Here is a 20,767-nt window from a genome sequence, read left to right on the forward strand (position 1 = left end):
CAGGGGGTACTCCAGGAGAGGGTTGAGAAACACTGCTTTAGACAATAACATACATTCATATAATGTATACTTTTTCATGCTTTACGTAGAGGCGCAACAACAACACAAAAAAGGACAATACAGCCAGTACATGCTTGTATGTCCTCTGCCTGTGTACCTGTTTCCCATAGGAAGCTTGTAGGACTTGGCCCCGGCAGCCAGTGCAGTGATCTGGTTCCCCATGCAGATACCAAACACAGACTGAGGACGGTCACTCTCAAGCACCTGAGAACAAAGGAAGGACATCGGGTCACCTGACCTGAGAGCACACCGCTCACTCTTCCCCGTTTCCTAAGCCGCACGCTTACAGCAGCGTTAAAATCTAAGAAATTTTAGTTAAAAAAAAAAAAAGACAGCAAAAATCACTGCAAAGCAAAGCATTTTATATGAAACCTTCACAGCCAGCCAGCTCATGCCATCCCTGTTGGAGTCTCCGGTACTGAAAATGATCTGACCAGAGTTACTTGATTTGTCCCCAATAACAAACAGAGGTTTCCCCAAAACAGAGAGTTGTGGCCCCTGGTGTCCCTCTCCACCCCCACCCCCCCCCCCCCCCCCACCCCCACCCACTCCCCCACCCAACACACACACACCCCGCGCTGTGCACCTTGCGGAGGTTGTGGATGAGGGTTCCAGCCAGCGCAGGGTTGCCAGGGCCATTGGAGATGAAGAGGCCGTCATACTCCAGACTCAGCAGGTTCTGGTCCCAGGGCACCAGGTGCACTTCTGCCCCACGCTGCATTACATGAAATCACATTATTACATTATTGTCATTTACCAGGCAACTTACACAGGTTACAATTTTTACATGTTATCCAATTTTACAGCTGGATATTTACTGTGCCAATTGTGGGTTAAGCACCTTCCCCAAGGGGTACAGCAGCAGTGTCCCAGCTGGGAATCGAACCAGCAACCTTTCAGTTGCGAGCCTTACTCGACACCACCATGCCACACTGCCACACACACAAGGACACTCAATCACCCACCATCATTTGGGACTGCTTATAATGTACATCAACCAAGCAACCATTTGACAATTCCCAATTTTCACTTAACACAGAAGTCTTGTGGTGGATACCTCACCTTGACCAGCAGTCGGATAATGTTGTGTTTGATTCCGCAGTCCACAGCAACCACTTTGATGGGGTTGCCCTTCCCAAACACTTGTGTCTCCTTGGAAAGTAACATGGGTGAAGTGATGACCACATCAGGTGAAAAACATTGCAGAAGAACAAAGAGCATTCCTCGTTAGTGTTGCTCCTATACAATGTTTTACTAATGTCATGGGGAACAACAGTGCGCAAAGGGAGGCTCGAGCACTGGAATGTGTAACCAGGGGTTACGGGTGCAATTCCCGTGTTGACTGCTGTAATCTCATTCAGCAAGATAACCTTAGAAAATGAGCAACAATGCATGTAAAGTTAGGCTAGACGAGCAGGAATTTTAACTTGCTAAAAGGTAAAGACACTTGTAATGTGCTTTGTCTTTGCTGATCTCTGAATTCACCAAGCAACCTGAATTTCTATTAATTATAAGACATTTTTAAAAATATGGATGATAAGATGTAGGATTAGGATGTAATGAATCCGTAATCAGCCAGGTCTTACCTTTGTGGATACCTCTGCCACTAAATTTCTCTGATTGGGGTCAGTAATCTCCACTGGCTGCCCATCAAACTCAATTTTCCCCAAAACTGTTCCCTGATGATGAAAGGGCATATAAAAGGGTCATCTTCAACAGAAAATGCAGAAATCCATAATGTGCTTTCAGTGGTCTTTTTTGCATGTTTGCCTTACAGTGCTGGAGCAATGAATGTACCCAGGGTAAATGAGTACAGCAGTCATATGCTCCTAACTTTAGAAATCCCCACTCTTGTCAACAAATGAAGTTTTTGGATGATTAATTGATTAATTGTTCCTTACTGTGACAACTCAGGCCCGCACATCCCAGACAGACAAAAACCAAAGCACCTTGTCCCTAATGATCTTGGTCAGCATTCTGGTGTCCACTCCATACAGTGCCGGGACCTTCAAAAAAAAAAAAACACATTTGCTGAGTTGAGGATTCACAGAAAAACTAAAGCTAATACATTTACTCAGGCAGGCAGGGAGAAGCACACACACCAGTGGGCCAGCTAAGTCTGCACTACCTACACAGTAATGCATTCTACAGCAGCAATCCTCATGCCAAATGCTGCGCCAAAGTCTCTTTGATATATTTAGAGACAGTGAGTAATAACAAGGAAGACATACCTCCTCCTCTTGAAGCCACTGCGCCAGGGACTTGACTGAGTTCCAGTGACTGTATTCATGGCTGTAATCTTGTACCAGTAGGCCGGAGACCTACAGACATACACCGTAACACCCGAAACATCATAAGTGTTGCTTCGTCACCACAGAATCCAGGTATTTGGGCAAGACAAGTGTATTCCTGTGTCATCACACCTATTTGACACACTTAATTTCTTTAAATTAAGTTTTTTTAAATTTTTAAATCTTCAAATTTCTTTAAATTTGGTCAAAGTTTGACCCACTGCTAATCAGAGGTTACACATTTCATGTGAGGAGGAGTGTTTACTTGTTACAAAACCTTTGTGCTTTAGAAGCACACTATTATTGCATTTCAGTTTCAAACACTACTGACAAACCTACTTCACTGTATGTTTCAAGACCACAGATTATTCTTTATTCTCAGAGGAACCACAAGGTATAACTGTGACCAGTCGATGAGTGGTGTAAGAGTTCTGTCCATACAAAAGAAGCTGGCCCACCTGGATGCGGTCTGACTCCACATGCTTTCGCAAACCCAGCTCATCCAACTCCTCTGTGTTGGGCACACCATAGTTGCCCACAATGGGGTAGGTGAGAGTTAGGATCTGTCCTCTATAGCTGGGATCAGTCAAGGCTTCTGGGTACCTGTGCCAGGGGGGTCAGAGAATGAATCTCAAATGACAGGTACAGCGCTAGAATTTTTTTATTAATATGATTAATTTGTATGTGGGTGAAAAAAAAACCTCTGTTGAATAGAAAACAAACCGTATTGTTAGCAAACAATCAAAACCACCATAGTTTTTATCAGCAGTGTTGGATGTGGATTTGCCTTGGTTTTTCTGAAGCTGAACTTTAGTCATGTTCCCTTTTGGGTCCAAATTTTAAAGTCAGTATTTCACATAGTGAATTTGGAATTTTTCATTCGACCTACATTTCACACAAAACAATTCTTTCTCATTGCCAGAACCTGAGAAGAGTTCACTTTATTTATTTTATTGAATAAATCCACACAGGCATGCCTCAGTTAATGAAGTAGATGCATTCAATAATAAAAAATATTATGAATATAAATAAATGCCACTGCATATATCCAGATGCAATTCAGGACTTCGGAAAAACAAGGTAATGAGGAAAATATGAACTATTGAAGAATAAAATAAACACACATTAAACATGAAGTACACATTTATTTAACAAATGTACACTGAACATGCATTAATTAATATGCATTTACGCTCCAGGTCCCACAACGTTTTCAATGACGTAGAAGATGATGATGATAAGGAAGAAAGTGAAAAAGGTCCAAGTCTGGCTGTTTATTGTGTAGCCTTAAGACACTGTTTCTGAAATCTTTTGGTTTAAATGGTGTTAGATGTTGAAAAAGTTACTGTTTGTAATGAGTCAAAACCCATGGCGATACTCTGGTCTCTGGTTTCTCCACAGGAATGCCTGGTAGAGAGTGTAGCAGGGCTTACCCCACCAGGCCTGTGTTGAAGACCAGCTCCCCGGCCGTGGAGCGTCCGTGGCCAAAGGAGAATCCCTTCATACGCGTGCCATCCTCCAGAACCAAGTGTGCAGTCTGGGCCTAGAAATGGCGAATGGTGGTCAGGGGTCAGATTCTCTGCATGCCGATTGTCAGACAGGTCCCTCGCTGAGCAAAACTGCCCCGACAACTAGTTTATGACGAGGAGTTACTCAGAATGCACAGTGACAAGCTGAGTCTGCAATTATGCTATTGCTTCATTCCATGGCATGTGCATGCAGATGATAATGTGTTTTTTGAAGAATTTTCAAAAAAAGTAAATAAAGATGACAAAGGGGTTTCTGGACATGTTGAAGACAGAAATCACATTTTTTATTCACCTCAAAGTGATTCAATTCATTCAAGTCAAACAATCTATCATAACTGAAAAAAAAAACTATACCCAACTAAAAACACCTCACTAGGAAAAAGCATTTCAGTTTCACATTAACCGAACACCCAACAGAACAGTATAGCCCAAAAGTCTGTCACTGTCCAAAACCAATAAGCCAGAAAAAAACTCTGAACTCTGGGTGTTTCCCACCCCTAGCTTATAATGTTCTGCCTATGGAGTGAGCAGTCTTTTTCATCAGGTTTCAGGAGGCTATAGCAGGCAGCCAACCCCTGACCCGTGTTCCAAAGCAGAGCATGTCCTGACCAGCCCTGAAAGCTGAGCTAGACAGTTCTCTTATTCGCCTGTCTCTCCCCTGGCCCCCTCCCAAACCCCAAGCCAGGCTGACACCATGTCCGAGTGTGCTGGAGAGGGAGCACAGGAGGGTGTAAGGCAAAGTAATGTGAAGCGCGAGAAAGGGAGAGAACATTTTATTTAGAAACTGATTATTAATGTAATTTTGTGTTCTCTGCAGTGGCCTTCCATGCGTCTGCTACCTGGCCTTTACTGTGCTGGTTTAAAGCCATTCAAAATGTGCATTTACGTTTTCTATTGAATTGCTACAGCCACAGGTCCTGGACCTCCAGCAGAGTCAGTGGTCAACAGCCCAGCAATTAACACAGCCTTACAACAAAGCACATGACAATTTTGCCTGGCAAAAGTGCCTGAAGGGGGGGGTGAAGAAAAAATCCAGTTTCATGAGTGCATCACATTTACAGTCCTGGTGGAAACAAGTCTTAAAGTAAAGAAAACATAAAAGCTTAAGGAGATAAAATGATTATGCTGTTAATAATCTACAATATTTTGTACACTTCTGTTGGAGACAAAGACATTTTGACATTTTATCTTTACAGATTATAGCTACCACACTTGTCAACTACTACTATGAAAAACTTTGAGTATTCACCGGGATATTAACCTGACCATGTCCATGTTCAAAACACTGTAAGTGCCTGTGAAGTCACTTAGACATGTGACTCAAAACCATTCTGATCACTTTAACAATCAATCAAATATCAAATTGTAATTTGGGAATGGATCCTTTACTGAAAAATACTGCAAACGCCTGCCTTGTTTGTTTTCAGATTTGCAGAATACTGTCAGACCGTACGATAAAAGTCGTGGGAGGAACACTCGTGTAAAGCAAAATAAAATGTCAATGACGCATGCTCGTTTCAATGAGCTGAACGTAACAAGTGCGCAGGCATAATGACTTTCAGTAAAGCAGGGCATTGCGTCGGTATGTCATTCTGGTTGTTTTATGTAAATCACCTGTCTCCTGTGTGAATACTGCACTCAGCCGTCACTTCAGACGTAATTACGTGTCCATTTTAATCAACAAAAACTCTTACTGGGTTGACTCGTATGTAGCAGGGTCTTGCATCGATGACAAAATCTTTCCTAGCTTGCAGTGCTGCCAAGGCGTGTTATTAGAGAAGACCAAGCCTAAACTTGCATAACTTGTTACTGCTCTTCCATCCCAGAGGACTTCAACATTTTAAATCGATTACGAAAATGACGCAATGTTGCGTAAATTTCGCATTTCACTTTATTATATGCTCAAGTCGCTCTGCATAAAACCGTCTGCTTATTGCCAATGATGTGATGTAATGTAAATATGTAAATATAAATGGGTCACTGACCGGCCGATATCTTCGCAAGAATGTTAAGGCCCGATTCAAATATTTATTATCACTACATTCAAGCTGCTTAGAAGACACGCTTATCCGGAGTGATTTACGCTTGCTACATTTTTATATGCTGTTCTTTTATACTCCTGGGTATTTACCGAGGCAATTAGGGTTGCCCAAAAGGACAGCTGCAGTGCCCCAACAGGAAACATTACCTTCAGCATAAGAACCCTGCTCCCTAACCAGTACGCCACGCTGCCGCTCAGCAGTGCTGTAATCGTGGCTGTCGTTGTCATGTTCGTTTTCAATTGTACCTTTACAAGGCAAGGGTTAGTGCAGGCAACTGTTTTATGGAAAACGGATTTAACCTTGTCAGCTTGTCATACAACACGTATCGTAAGCCAATAACCGAGCTAGCTACCAGGCTGACACATTCTGGGGAAAAGGCTATTTAAAAAGCTGAGGAAAAAGTTGCTCTCATTCGATGCTAAATGGACTGCATTACGAGCAGTACAATATTTTAACATTAAAGCAGCACAATATTTAAAAAATGACAACAACAATAATAGTCATAATAATTCATTTCACTAGTATCCAACACAGCTGTGGAGTACACAAACCACGAAAATGCTGCACAAGTGTGCTAACAGGATCAGGTTGCAAGATGCTGCAGTCATAAACTGCACTTACACATTTAAATGGGCCATCTCCATTAGTTGCCTGTTACTCGGTCCAGTGTTCCTGCATCTAAACCATCAAAATTGCTAACTATTTAAAGAGCGGGTTGTCTCAGTGGGAAAAAAATGTAGCCTGTCGATAAACAACGGGGGACCATATAAAGAACAAGTTGACACGTTAAAAAACAAACTGAAATTCCAAACGGCAAGGCTTTCTGTGGCGCACAAGCATGATGCAACAGGTTTCATGTGTTAGCTAGTTAGCTGGCTCACTCATTTCAGTTTCAGTAAGAATCCGATGCAGCAGGTCTCCTAGGTACGTTAGGTATAGCAGTCGGAACGTTCAACAAACAGCCAATGTGCACAATGCGAGCATACAGTAATTTATTCATTCATTTATTTTATTATTATTATTTTTGCAATTTACTCATTTCGTTACTCAAATAGCCAAACAGCAAGTCAAAACCTGTGGTCGCAATCTAACTCCAAAAGAACAGTCTTACCTTCAGACTAAATAGCCGCAACCCATTGGATTTCCACCCGGCAACGTTTCTGCTTCTTGTGAAAGACAATCCGCGCTGCAGCGTTCTGGCAACTTTATATGCTGTTAAGATTTTTGTCATATTCCGGTCTTTAGTTACTTTTCTTTACTGGAGCAGAGGTTGTTTGGGGCACGTTGTTTTGTGACAATAACTAATGATCGTAAACTAGAAATTAGCCACACTTTTCTTATGAATATGTGTTAGTGGGATAGTGCACTTTCACAGTCCGCGTCTCTGAATGGTTTTGAACATGTAGTAGCCGAGGCGGAGATATTGGGAGGCTGGAAGAGGGTGGGAAACAGACCCGGGGCTAGTTATATTTCTCATCGCTTACAACGCGCTCTCAACTATGATTGGTTAACATATGTTCAGATGAGTGCGAGGAGCAACAGAGCCATACACCAACATCAGAGGACTGTCCAGTCCTGTAAACTTCTGATTAGTCGTTACCTCAAAAAAAAAAAAAAAAAAAAAAAACTTTGCTTAGTGGGCTTATTTCTTTAAGGGTCACTGGAACTTTTCTTTGTTGTGGGATCTCATCATATTCTGTGAATGATTTATTTACTACGACAACGTCAATTTTCAGTTTTGATGCCGGTGCATTTGACGACACTGCCTTGTTGCTGTTTTTTTTTTATACATTTTTTTTTTTACAAAAATTAAATTCACATTCAGACGTTCCCTAACTTTTTGCAGTAGCGCATGCGCTGAAGTATAGCTAGCTAGCTAAATAGAAAGAAGATTCAGCGAAAGGGGGCGGACATTGTGTATAGCTACTGCACTGTATGCCTGAAATAAAGTCTGCAGGGTGTGTAGCTAACTAGCAAACAGAACTTAGCGTGGATAACGTTACCTTTAGTAACACTAATGTTATGCATTTGAGTGCACTTGTAGGTCTGCGGTGCCGTTATTATCTTGTTGAAAGCTGCTATAGGCATTTTACAGTAGACTTTGTGTTAGCTAGCTAGCTAGCTGTCTGTAATTTAATTACGAAAATTAGGTGACCTAGCTAGCAAGCAAAAGTTGTTGCACATGCTATAATATAAGGGGTCAAGTGCCTGTCTTTCGTGAAAATAATAGTGGTAAATGCAAAACAAGGTCCTGTAAGCAAAAATGCAGCTAGCTGACTAGCTTGATAGTCATTGTGCTGTGTCGTATCTTATGTTTTCTCATTCAGAAGTCGACGTGCTCAGAGGTGCTGCGCAAGAGGCTTGACTAGTCTCGTATCGCGTCATCGATAGTTAGCGATCCTCGTCTTCAGATTGATTGCTGCGCGAAGAATTATGGAGACAAGAGCCCTAAAAAATCCATACACAGACTATGACGGGACACCAGCCTGCACCCAATATCTCTTCGACCCACATGGCAAAGTAAGTTGCCGTAATAGTTAGCAAGCTTAATACTGGTTAGCTGTACTGCTAGCTAGCTTTGAGGTGGAGGCTCTCACTGTCCAGAATATAGGCGCAACGCAATGACACAAGTACCTCAGGTTGCTAGCTACGCTCACTCTCGTTACAAGTAGGTGTGCGAGTCTTGCACACTTACGTCAATGATTTCTGATTTTATCGGTGCATGTTGATTATGTTTGAGTTGCTCGAGTATATTTCATTTATCATCCGGCTCGAGCATGCAGTAATGGCAGTGGGACAAATTTACATTGTGGTGTTTTCAGTCGCTGCCCAGCTACCTTTAAGACACTTTGCAGTTGTCAGTGTACACGTAAGCTTTTCCCGGCTAAAAATAAGACGACCTGGATAGATTCGTGTGCAAGTTGCAGCTCAGTCTGCAGCATTTATTAATTTGGGTGATGGGTGATGAAATATAGTTTCCATCTGCAGAAATTGTGATGAAATCCCTTGAGCATGACAACAGTAAGTCGCATATGCCGTTAGGGAACCAAAAAACATGTCATCCCCTTTCAGCCTAAACGGGGCTTATGGGATAGCAGGCCCCAGAGCATGCTGACGCATGGTGTCAGTAGCCCTTTATTCACAGTCCAGTTTTAGCCCTTTACTCTGCGGCTTCCAGTTCCCCACCTACAGCTAGGTGGACAATGGTGAACCGTCATTGAGCAGGATTAAGTGTAGGCCGGAATGCATGACGCCGGCGCTGAAGCTATAGTCCAGCGCTGTGGATTCAGCAGTCTGTGGCCACAGTCACGGCTGGCAAAAGTAATGGGCACTGGGTGTGTCAGCAGAGAGAGAGGGCAGGCAGAACAATGAGCTTTGACCTCCCGCTCTGAATCAGGCCAGGAGGACTGAGATGACCTGTTGTGGTTGTGGCAACAGTTCAGAAAGTTCATATTCAGAATGCGCAGAAGCTTATTTCTATGTGTGTAAGGCCAAAGTCTGGAATCTTAATAAAGGTTTCTTTTTTTTTTTTTGCATCAACACACCCAAGACACATCAGTTGAGGTGGAAAGAGAAGTATTTGGTTAATCTTATAGTGGAGGATGTTTAGCTGGCCAGAATTCTGAGAACCAGATTGGAAATTTGGCCATGACGCAAGGGAGTCCTTGCATTTTGCAATAAGTGCAGAATATTAGTTGTCACAATGAGTCAGGACTGTTAAATATCGTGCCTAAAAGGGTCTAAAAAGGGTTAAATACCATGTCTAAAAGGGTTCGCTGTATTGGTGTTTATTATTGAAATGGGCGCAATATTATAAGAGGGGGAGTTGACTGATATGTGAGGTATTGTCTCCTATAGCTGACGGCAGAGTTTGCTGGGCGTTTGAGCAGTAAGATAAGTGAACTGCTGTCCCACATGGAGCATGGCCTGAAGTCAGCTGATCCCAGAGATTGCAGTGGCTACACTGGGTGGGCAGGTAAGGAGTTCATCATGTCCCCCCTGCAGCACAAGTTGTTCAAGAATAATCAAATAATAAACACATAATCAGAAGCCCTAATTTTCAAATTTTCTCTTATTATTCTCTTTGTACACACCTTTGTGCAAGGCGAAACTGTAGTACTTTCACGTTGACATTTTATGCGTTTAAAGAAGCACTTAAACTGTAACGTCTGGAGTGTCTCAAATGCTTCCCTAAACCCCAAACTGAAGCAGTTAAGGACAGTCATTCAGTGCCAAGCTCTCTGCACCACTTTATAGTATTTTTTTTTTTCTAAAATTACAGCTGATGAAGTACTTTGTGCTAATCTAAATGGCCTATGCTGTGTAACACAGGTCTGAATCAGCACATGTAAAAGTATTATGTATAAGTATTTGCCTGTGTACATATTGTTTTTGTTGCTACAGACTTTGGTGAGCCTGCCTTGGACTGAAATTGCAACTTAATTACAAATATGAAAGAAAATGTAGTATGGGAAAATGCAGAGTCAGGTTTGATGGAAAAAAAGTCACTTCTGAATACCTGGATGGTTTTCACTGGATTGATCCTGCAGGCCACATCTGCAGCACAATCTCCCCTGTGCACCATTTGGTGAATAGTCCTAGCTCTATCACAATGCCACTGGTTTTACGCATTTATGTCACCCAGCAATTCACAGCAATGAGAGAGAAGCAGCATTGGTGCCTTTACAATTTAAAACAAAGGCAATAAGCAACCCGCTTCCTCCTTGTGCCTAGATCAGTAACCCCCTTCCCACCCATTTCTCCCCAGGTATTGCCCTGCTATACCTGCACCTCTCCAACGTCTTTGGGGAGCCCTCTTTCCTACAGAGGGCGCTGGACTACGTGAGCCGCAGCCTGCAGTGCTTAACACGCCGCTGGGTGACCTTCCTTTGCGGAGATGCGGGGCCTCTGGCGGTGGCTGCCGTGGTCTACCATAGGCTGCAGAGGAGACAGGAGGCTGATGAGTGTCTAAGCAGGTCAGTGCTGCTGAGAGCACATTTTTTTTAGTGCTGTGAATATGTTTATATCGGAAGATTTATCACTGCATCTCAGAACTCTGAAGATGTTTTGAAGGTAGGTGTTCATGAAGTTGTAAAGATAACTTGCTCAGGTGTGTCTCACTCTTGTCTCTTGGCGTCTCCAGGCTGCTCCAGCTCCACCGGTCCGTGGTGAAGGGGGAGGGTAGTCTGCCGGATGAGCTTCTGTACGGCAGGATCGGCTACCTCTCCTCCCTGGTTTTCGTCAACCAGCAGTTTGAAGAGGAGAAGATTCCCATGCAGTACATCCAGCTGGTCCGTGTACAGCACAGTGTGCAGAGTGTGTGCTCTGTGAGGTGACAGCACAGGCTGGTGAAGGACCTTACAATGTAGCAGGACACTGATGGATGGATGGAATGGAGAGGAAGTGTGTGTGTGTGTGTGGGTGTGTATTGTTTTGAGCAGCAAAGCAGTTAAGCATGTCTGTGTGGAATAAATAAAACAGAGACTAGCACAGATACATATATTCAAAGTAAATGGTTCCTACTGAGTTAATGGAACCTACGTGCTGCTGCAGAAGACTTCTTGTGTGTCTTGTCCAGATATGTGAGGCTATCCTGGCTTCAGGGGAGAATCTGTCCAAGAAACGCCGGTACCAAGAGAAGACTCCCTTACTGTATGAATGGTACCAGGAGTACTATGTGGGTGCTGCTCACGGCCTCACGGGAATCTACTACTTCCTCATGCAGGTAAATTTCATCAGCTCACGCGTAAGCCTTTTTTCCAACTGGGTAAACTTCAAGTCACATTTAGCTACGTTTATAAATCGCTTTTCCCTTTTTTGCAGATAGTGAGGCAGGCTGATTTTTGGTTTTTCTCCTTTATAAATGTCACGGTTCGGATATCCACTTTTGCTTACTCTCTGGCACATCCTCTCTGGTTGTTTCCAGCCTGGCTTTGGGGTGGGTGAGGAGAGGTTACTAATGCTAGTGAAACCCAGCGTGGACTTCGTATGCCAGCTGAAGTTCCCGTCGGGCAACTTCCCGCCCTGCATCGGGGATTCGCGCGACCTGTTGGTGCACTGGTGCCACGGCTCTCCTGGGGTCATCTACATGCTTCTGCAGGCCCACAAGGTACACAAAGCCAACCCAGAGCATTAGAATACATTACAAAATGGCTGTTGAAGCATCAGCAATTCTCCCAGGAATGGACTGATACAGTGCTTTCTGTTTTATTTTTACAGTTCAGTGACACCCTCTAGTGGTCACATAGGTGAAGCTTTCTTGGTTACACCCTGTACGGAGGGGTAGAGCCGATACTGGTTACACAGCAAGGGGAGCAAGCAGTTGTTTTGGGCCCAAAATGAAGTTGTACAAATATTCTAAAAATATTTTGTTGCTGTACCCACAACAACGATGCAACAAAACTAGCAGTATCTGATATAATCCTGTAATAAATTAAAGTGATGGTTTGTAGAGTATATTTATTCCTCCTGGACAAGAGTGTGTGCCAAAAGAATTTTGGTTTCCAGTTCTGCAATTGTAATGATTTGATCCGGTCAAGTCAAGGGCGGGTGTTTGCACATGCATTTATCATCACATAGGAGGAAGAAGAACCAATGGAAGCATTCAAGCTCAAAGGTAACCTTCAGAGCAAAGAGGGCTGTGTCTATGAAAACAATGACAGAACAAATCTCTTTTACTCTATGTAACATTTACCATCGTTGGTAGAGACAAGAAAAGAGTCTACATAATATACATAATGTGGAAACCGTTGGAACATCTTTTCAGTTGTTTCTAGAGCAGTACTGTCTGTTTATCTATGTTGCATAACTTACTGGCAACATAAATGCATGCTTTGTCAGCTACTGCTTTTAATAATTTTTTTTTTGGAACTAATGAAGATCTCTGCCAACTTAATGACCGTTCACATGCTTTCAGTAGTGAGACAATCTGATCTGTCTGCATGGATAGTAAAACTTTCAATATCTGAGTCTTACACAAGGTCAATATATGCATACACTTTTGAATAATCAGACCTGAATGTATATTCTTGCATTTACATTGATTAGTGAAGCTCACAAGCTATGACAGTGAGGTAGAGCAGTGTTTCTCAATCCCACTCCTGGAGCCCCCCTGTCCTGCATATCTTCTGTCTATCCTTGCTCCAGACACACCTGATTGAAATTAGTGTGATTAACATGCTCTATCAGGTGTGCTCAGCTAACCAAAAGTGCCACTGATGAGTTCAGTAAGGTAGGTAGAGCAGGGAAAGATGGAAAACGTGCAGAGCAGGGGCCCCCCAGGAGCAGGATTGAGAATCAGTGAGGTAGAGTTACTTATCCTTTCGCCCTGCCCCTCTTAATACGCAGGATGTAAATGGCCCTTCCTTCCCTGCAGGTGTACGGTGAGGAGCAGTACCTTATATATGCGCTGCAGTGCGGGGAGGTGATCTGGCAGCGCGGCCTGCTCAAAAAGGGCTACGGCCTGTGCCATGGTGCGGCTGGCAACGCCTACGGCTTCCTGGCCCTCTACAAGCACACCCGCGACCCCAAGTACCTGTACAGGGCCTGCAAGGTGAGAGAGGGACGCAGATCACACATCCTGTCCAGCTGTGCTGTGTCTAACCCTGGCTTCTGTGGACGCCCTTCTAAAGGATAAATGCCATGAAAGTGGACTTTTTTTTTTTTTTTTTTTTTTTTTTAGAGAATCCGGATAAATTTCTCCCATATCCATTGTCTAAACTGTACTCAAATAGCCAACTAGAATTAAACCTGGTACGTTTTCCAGTCTCTACCAGCCATTTTATGTTGCCTCAAATATCTCATCTCTCCCTTTCTAAAACTAGTACTGGGAATTCTGGGAATTGTAGTCTGCGACGTAAGTGGCCGTTTCTGTCAACCAGGCGCACTTGTTTATAAACAGTGAGTAGCAAATTGCTGCAGTTCTGATTGGATGACAGTTACATTTGAACACGGGTCCATCATATCACTATGCCTCTGTGTTTGTGAATAGTGTTTACTGCGTTAATGATAGGGTGGCAGTTGTTAAGTGGCAGTTTACTGCTCGGCACGTTGGCTTTTCAGTGTTTCACCATTCCAGAAGCACTGACCACGCCACTGGCCGTAGTCCGCTATTGGACAGGAGCCAATTGCATAACTGGAGAGCATACTAACCTGTAATATGCAAAAGCATTTCATCAGCACTGATTGGCAGCCTGCAGGCTCATGTCCGTAGGAGTTGGCATCATCGTGGATGCATCTCATCTTACAGTCATTTCAGAGGGCATCCACACTGGCTCGACTCCCATGAACAATTTTGAAAGAGCTCCAGCCATTGACGAGAGGCTAAAAATAAATCAGGCCATCCCTGCCAAGGTCCCCATATACTTATTCCTCACTCCAGCAGCGCTGGTTGGCATATTTTTCAAAGTGAGTGCTTAATGATATTTTGAGACTTTTCCTTATTTTGTAGTTCGCAGAGTGGTGCATGGACTATGGCAAACATGGCTGCCGGACACCTGACACACCTTTCTCTCTCTTTGAAGGTACAGTAAGGGGACGGGGCTCTAAATTAACAGTATGACAGCCATACAAGGTTATATAGCGCTAGTCACAACTTCAGAAGACCAAAAGTCACCAGCTCTTTCTGTCAAGCTGTCCAGCTTTTTTCTGTCCAGTTAGTGTTGAAGTATTTCAGTTATTAACACAACCAATAATAGAAGTAAACATAGGATCCTATAAATGTTTCAATACACATAACACAGCGTTACCAATACACATAACATAAAACCATGAATTTTGTGGGTAGGCAGTTCTTTAATCCCACTTTGCTGGGAGCTTGAGTCCCTTTCCCTTGGCCTCTGCAGTGATGTCTGTTCCACCTGTCCCTCCACAGGCATGGCTGGCACCATCTACTTCCTGGCTGACCTGCTGCAGCCCCTGAGGTCAAAGTTTCCCGCCTTCGAGATGTAAAGCCGCCTTCCACCGGCGCCGCCCTTGTGGTGAAACCCGCCCCCCTGCCTGCCTCCCTGTCTCGGCCAAAGTTCACCAGTTTGTCATCCTAACAGAAGACTGAGAAGTGGGGCTGAAGCCCCCCCCCCCGGCCCCCCCCCCCCCACCTGTGATGAGGGAAGGTGTAGTTCAGCTGTAGTGGATGGCATCACAGAGCGCTGCAGTGCTTTCTCGGTGTGGTGTCCCTGCTGATGCTGCTCTGGCTAGCATAGCCCTGCGGAGAGTGTCTGTCTCCTTTTGCCCGTCAGTCTGCATGCTTATGCTCTGCTCAAGGTGTCACATGCACTATCGCAAGTATTCTTATTGCATTGACGCTGTAAGTCTTACTGAGCAGAAGGTGTCTGTTGGTTATATAAAAATCATCAATATTGAAAAGATTAATACTTAAAATCGAAATAGCAATGGAAGGAGGCAGAGTCATTAATGATGGCTTCAAAAGGTAGGTGATGGGAAAATCCTGCAAAGTACTTTTCATGGTGATGTTACGTAGGGATCATAACGGTGGTCCCATTATGATACATTGTGTTTTCATGGCACATTCATTATATGCCCATTTGTGATGCTGATTTGTGATATCAAAGGGTGATATGATGATATGTGATGTGTGATATGAAAGATGTCACACATGCAAAGGTTCTTCTGTTTCTGGTTTTCTCACATGAAATTTGTCAAGAAAGGAATTGCACTGTGTGACAAAACAATGGTATTTGCACAAAACCTGTACTCTGGAAGGTGCATTAATCACAGACACTCCTTTAGTGTTAGCTCTGATACTGGCTTCTCACTTCGTGTATTTTTAATAAATACAAATTTTCGCTTTTTTTCTCTTAACAAATGCACGTTTACCTTGCAATACATTTCTGTTCCTTAGGTTTAGAGATATTTTGCTGTTGCTGCTTTGTGTATCAGTATGCAGCAATTTTCAGTATTCATTTTCAGTGTGGAAATTACCAAAACTAATCTGTGCTTACAAATAAGGTTAAAAGGTTGCATCTGCCAGAGTTCAGTTGATTTTCTACATGAAGCATAAATATGTTTTGTATGCAGAATGCATGGCAATGAAAGTGCTGTGTGTGTAATTAAATGTTACAGTTGTTTTCTTTTTATATTACCTTACTGTTTTGTAAAGAAAACACAGTGCACAGCTCTGTAGTGTAACTATACTTACACACCTAACTCAGCTAGCCTGTTCTTAGTTTCTCCTTTCCTTTTCCAGCTCTTGCTCTCTGCTGTTCTCCTGTGTTCCTCCACTCCGTGATCTGAAATATAAACTGCTCCTAAAATCTCCTGCCTGCTGTCAATAAAATGCGCTGGATATACATGTATTATGGTGTTGTCTGATGTAATGGGTAATACAGAGCACGGGAGGCCCTTTTCGTTTGTGGATTTGCAGTGAGTGTTTTGCGATGTGTGCTCCAGACCACAGAGTACCATGCACACACTGTATAAAGTGGTGACATTTTTAGTTGGTCGTCGTAATACTGTAACATACTGAATCTATGCTTATTGTGTACAATGCATATTACACGAGTTTTGTGACTGCATTAATGTCTTGTTTACTTCATTATTAACGCATATGTCTTCTACTGAAAATGTGGATGTTTAGAGAAGAGATCCATTCATTTCTAATGCACTGGAGAAGAAATGTATCATCTTGATGCATTGATGCTGTTCATAATTGAAAGAGGAAACTATTACTGAGGATGTTTGGTGCACATAATTTGGATATCAGCTGGATCACAAGGTATGGGCCCACTTCATATACAATTGTTCTCAAGGTAAGTGTTGCCTTGAACAATGTGTTTTTATGTGTGGTACCATATACATTGAGTTGTAGAAGTGGGGTTCCATGTGAATGCAAAATGGAAGGATTTTTTTTTCTATTTGGAAAAAGCATTGTGTGATTGTCATGACACAATGAACAAATACAATGATTTCTGGCATGTGAAATTTCTCAAGCCGTCATTGTTAAAGCACAAAAATGTATGACCTTGACTTTGCATGCTGCCATTGTCATCATTATGGTATTCTACTCTGGCCTTTCACCTCCGTACTGTTCTAATTTCAGCCCAGGTCAAAGGCCTCATTGTAAAAAACTTCATAAAGAAGGAGCAAGTACTCTTGCTCCTAATCGTAAAAGCTGTTCATCATTCTTTAGACTTAAAAGGACTCCTATCTTTTGGAGTCTTTTAGAACTGGCCTGCTATTTTGATAGTATTTAACAAAACGGAGCTGTTAAACGACATCTGGCAGATCGGTCAGTTTTGTCAACACTTACCGCTTAAATAAAAGGGGAAAAAGCTTTCATTTGAACACAATCTTGTCCTGCTAGGATGTCACCTACTGTTAACGGACACCTCCAAAAGCCATGGGTGAATGGCTCCATTCCCAGAACTGCGTGTGGATGCAGTTAGTTATAGCAGGTCTATATGGCAGTATATGAAACGCATGAATTAACTAATCATGGGCAGTTGAAAAAGGAAATTCCATGTTCACTGTGAAATTGGCAGCAGGCCTGAAAATTTCTGCCACATAAATACCTTTCTGAGCACTTCTGCACAGTATCTACGGCATTTCCTGTAGTCTGTGTCCTTGGGAGAAATCAGGAATTAAAATAATTTTAACTGTAATGAAAAAAATACAACAATATAGCCTGGACAAACATTTAATTGCTGTGGCTATGAACAAACTGTATTTCAAATAGTTCCTTGTTGCTTTCAAGTTGACCGAGAATTTGCATGTTTGCATGTCGCATGTTGGCATGTTCTCATCAATGGGGACGAACCATGAAAAATGTCATCACTGCTGCTGATCTCAGGCACTTGTAAAATAATCACTATGATCCACTCATAGAAATCGGTCGTAAACTTTGTGTAAGTGCATAAAATATCAACATAAGAATTTTGATAACAGTCTTAACACTTTTTGGGTGGTTTTTAGGGGCTTTTCCAATAAGTCTACTACATACTGGCCCAGGTTCCTCCAACACCTTCACAGAGACTGGGCCACTCTCGAAGCCCAGAGAGGGCTTTATCCAGCTGTTTTTTCTTAATGACTTGAGCCACTTATTATCAAAGTGTCATCAGAAGCAAGCCTGGGTGTAAGCAAGTCCCCCGAGTATCTGCCACTCCTCTGTAGGAAATGCCAAGAAACTTTACACCTCCACAGCAGCATTTAAAAATAGAACCATCTGTCCCAAGGGCTCAATTTCAGGTCCATTCTTTCCACGGTCCAAGAGCTTGCGCTACAATGGAAGGCAAACCCTCACATGCCACTGACCACCTAGATTACCCCCCCACTGACCTTTTTCAAAGCACTGGTCACCCCAAACCTGCCAATGGGGTCAACAGTGCAAAAAAACACCCAGTTGTACTGTTGTCTGGAGCTCTCTGCCACCGTTTTCCTCCCTTATCATCAAATGTCCTAATCTGAAACGGGTAACTTTACCCAGAATGTCAAGCAGAGAATAAAAGCCCATCTATCTCCAAGAAAGTGGTTTAGGGAGCCTGTAATCAGGCATCTTGCCAGTCAAGACTTTACTGTAATGCATACAATAAACTGAAAATACACAATAAAAGACCACTGTTTTTGAAGATTAAGACAATCTGCTCCCTTGGGTGCTATGTCAAGTATACATACTGTATGTATCTGCATACACAATGGCCTCCATAATTTTTCATGTCCCTGATTACAAATAAACAAAAACATCTGGATTTGTTGATGGAGCTTCCTCAGCTCTCCACTCTCAGGTCCCCTGACACTTTTCAAGTGTCCATGTACCGCCCAGGTCCGTGCGTATCCTCCAATGGGCAATTACTACAGTGTCCTGTGGGAGTTACAGTGTGAAAAATAGAGCATGCTAGTGTCTCAGATGATCGCGTTCGTCCCTCTTCGGCATTCCTGCGTGAATGCAGAGGGCAACTGGCCATTGCGTAATAGATAGATAGACAGATCACGAATTGATTCATTTTCTTTTAAAAATAGCGTTAGACATTAATCGTAATACCATCCCAAAGAGAAAAGACATAGTCTTCGAATGTAATTACAGTAATTCACACCAGAAACAGCGAAGGTGTGCGTCCCCATTGGGCATTCAATTTGTCTGCCGGAAAAGTACACGGACAGCTGTGGGAATCTCCTCTTCGGACCCGCTACCAGTATTTGTAATATGGATGATACATAACGTTTCATTTTTCATGTCGCAAAAATTAGGTCTCCTAACCAATGCGTGAAGTGCTAAAAAGATGTTTCTTTTATATTATATTGCTTACTCAGCAGGCAACATTAACCACAACTTCCGTGTGTTTCTGTATTCTTCATTTATAATATAAATGATATATTTCCAAACCCTTGGTCAAGTTCAAGAGCTGAACTTGCAATAGTTTAAACCAGAAACTAGAAACTATTGCATTTCCAGAACCCTCAGCACTATAGTGACGATTCATACGTTATCTAGACTTTAATATCCACAATACTTGTACCTCATTTGAATAATTGAAAGTATTCGCCTTGATGGTATACACACCCTGATCATTCAATCGATAAATAAAGAGCACTATATTTCTTTATACCCCTCAGTAATTTACTGAATGAGGAGCTCGTTACGGATTTTGTTATTGATACTGTGATAAGAAAATACATTTAACTAGATAACCACGGTCTACACGGCAAAACGTGTTAACACTAAACAGAAGTCGAGGACAATTACAATCGATAGACGTTTACGAAACATGACACAAACGCACTTCTCAGTAACAGTCAGATAATATTGTTTGGGAAGGGATTTTTCTGTTTTTTTTTTTTACATTTTGTACAATGGACAGGCTTTTCAAAACGCCCATTTCTTTAACTTGTACCTTCTTTAGCTGGAACCTTGTCTGGACAACTATTGAAACTTGGTCATGCAGCACTTCTAATATTTTGCTTGTGCTGTACTCTGCCTCACTTGTAAGTCGCTTCGAATAAAAGCATGTGCCAAATAAATAAATGTTAATACGTATAGTAACGTTTTGTTGACATTAGCAAAACAAATGTACACGTCCACATAAGTTAAAAACGTATTCTAAAATGCATGTCGTTATCATTCCTTTCAAGAGGTTTCAATGATTAAAAATCTCGATCAGCTGCGCTGTGCGTTCACTTGTCGCGTGGTGTGACATCCAAAAGTTATCCATTTGTCTCAATGCCAGGTCAGAAAGCAGAAGTCCATTTCGGAAACCACTGTCTCACCATCTCGAATCGACTGAGTCTCGGACTCGCAACCTACCGGCGGCCCCCAGCTTCTCACCAGCGGCTCAGCATCACTGTCGTGTTTGCGTTGCTTAAACTATCCACGCCCTCCAAATGTTTTGATTGGATCTTGCAGTTTCTGTGGACATGATCTTCCCATGCCGTATTTCACCATATGTGGAAATGCGGATCGCGACTAAAGATGGCCCACCTAGTGTCAAGTTAGTAGGTAGCTGAGCGACTAATTTAAGGTTAAGGCAATTAATTAATTTTTGACATTGGAGCTATTATGACCAGTTAGTTCCTATAGCTCGCTGCGGCAGCCGTATAGTGGAGCTTGAAAAAGTGAATGCTTTGCATGCTATTCAATAACTTCTAACCTGCAATGACGCTTGCGAATAGAGTTGCTGTTTGCAGTACCACAGTGATAACGTTTCATATAACAGTCATGTAATATTTTAAGCCATGTATATGTCTGACCTCAGGTAGTTTTCACGTTTACTCCAATTTAGCCTTACACTGGGACAACCGTGCAGGCAGGGAACTGTATACATTATAACGTAAACATTTTTCCACTTGTTAAGGAGCCAAGCCACACCAAAGATGCATACAATGTATTGTCATAATA

The 20,767-nt window shown here is 42.6% G+C and overlaps 2 protein-coding genes across 2 annotated transcripts in view; one reads left to right on the plus strand and one right to left on the minus strand.

The window, feature by feature from the left end:
• The window catches only part of cps1 (carbamoyl-phosphate synthase 1, mitochondrial), a 53,601-nt gene extending 46,448 nt beyond the window's left edge, over positions 1-7,153 (minus strand). Inside the window, exons 1-9 of the mRNA XM_036545161.1 lie at positions 7,034-7,153; positions 3,785-3,894; positions 2,810-2,954; positions 2,292-2,381; positions 2,010-2,066; positions 1,647-1,739; positions 1,123-1,212; positions 647-775; positions 158-264 (exon numbers count right to left, since the gene is read on the minus strand). Of these exons, the coding sequence (XP_036401054.1) occupies positions 158-264; positions 647-775; positions 1,123-1,212; positions 1,647-1,739; positions 2,010-2,066; positions 2,292-2,381; positions 2,810-2,954; positions 3,785-3,894; positions 7,034-7,153 (941 nt within the window). The remainder of the gene's footprint in view (positions 1-157; positions 265-646; positions 776-1,122; positions 1,213-1,646; positions 1,740-2,009; positions 2,067-2,291; positions 2,382-2,809; positions 2,955-3,784; positions 3,895-7,033) is intronic.
• A 640-nt stretch (positions 7,154-7,793) lies between these two features.
• On the plus strand, positions 7,794-14,994 carry lancl1 (LanC antibiotic synthetase component C-like 1 (bacterial)). Its single transcript, XM_036545592.1, has 10 exons — positions 7,794-7,880; positions 8,250-8,442; positions 9,781-9,898; positions 10,691-10,898; positions 11,066-11,213; positions 11,501-11,647; positions 11,849-12,031; positions 13,298-13,474; positions 14,372-14,444; positions 14,795-14,994. Exons 2-10 carry the CDS (start codon positions 8,356-8,358, stop codon positions 14,869-14,871), a joined length of 1,218 nt encoding a protein of 405 aa, XP_036401485.1. The 5' UTR covers positions 7,794-7,880; positions 8,250-8,355; the 3' UTR covers positions 14,872-14,994.
• The last annotated feature ends 5,773 nt before the right edge of the window (positions 14,995-20,767 follow it).

The sequence above is a fragment of the Megalops cyprinoides genome, chromosome 14 (assembly GCF_013368585.1).
Source record: "Megalops cyprinoides isolate fMegCyp1 chromosome 14, fMegCyp1.pri, whole genome shotgun sequence".
NCBI classification, from domain to species: Eukaryota; Metazoa; Chordata; class Actinopteri; order Elopiformes; family Megalopidae; genus Megalops; species Megalops cyprinoides.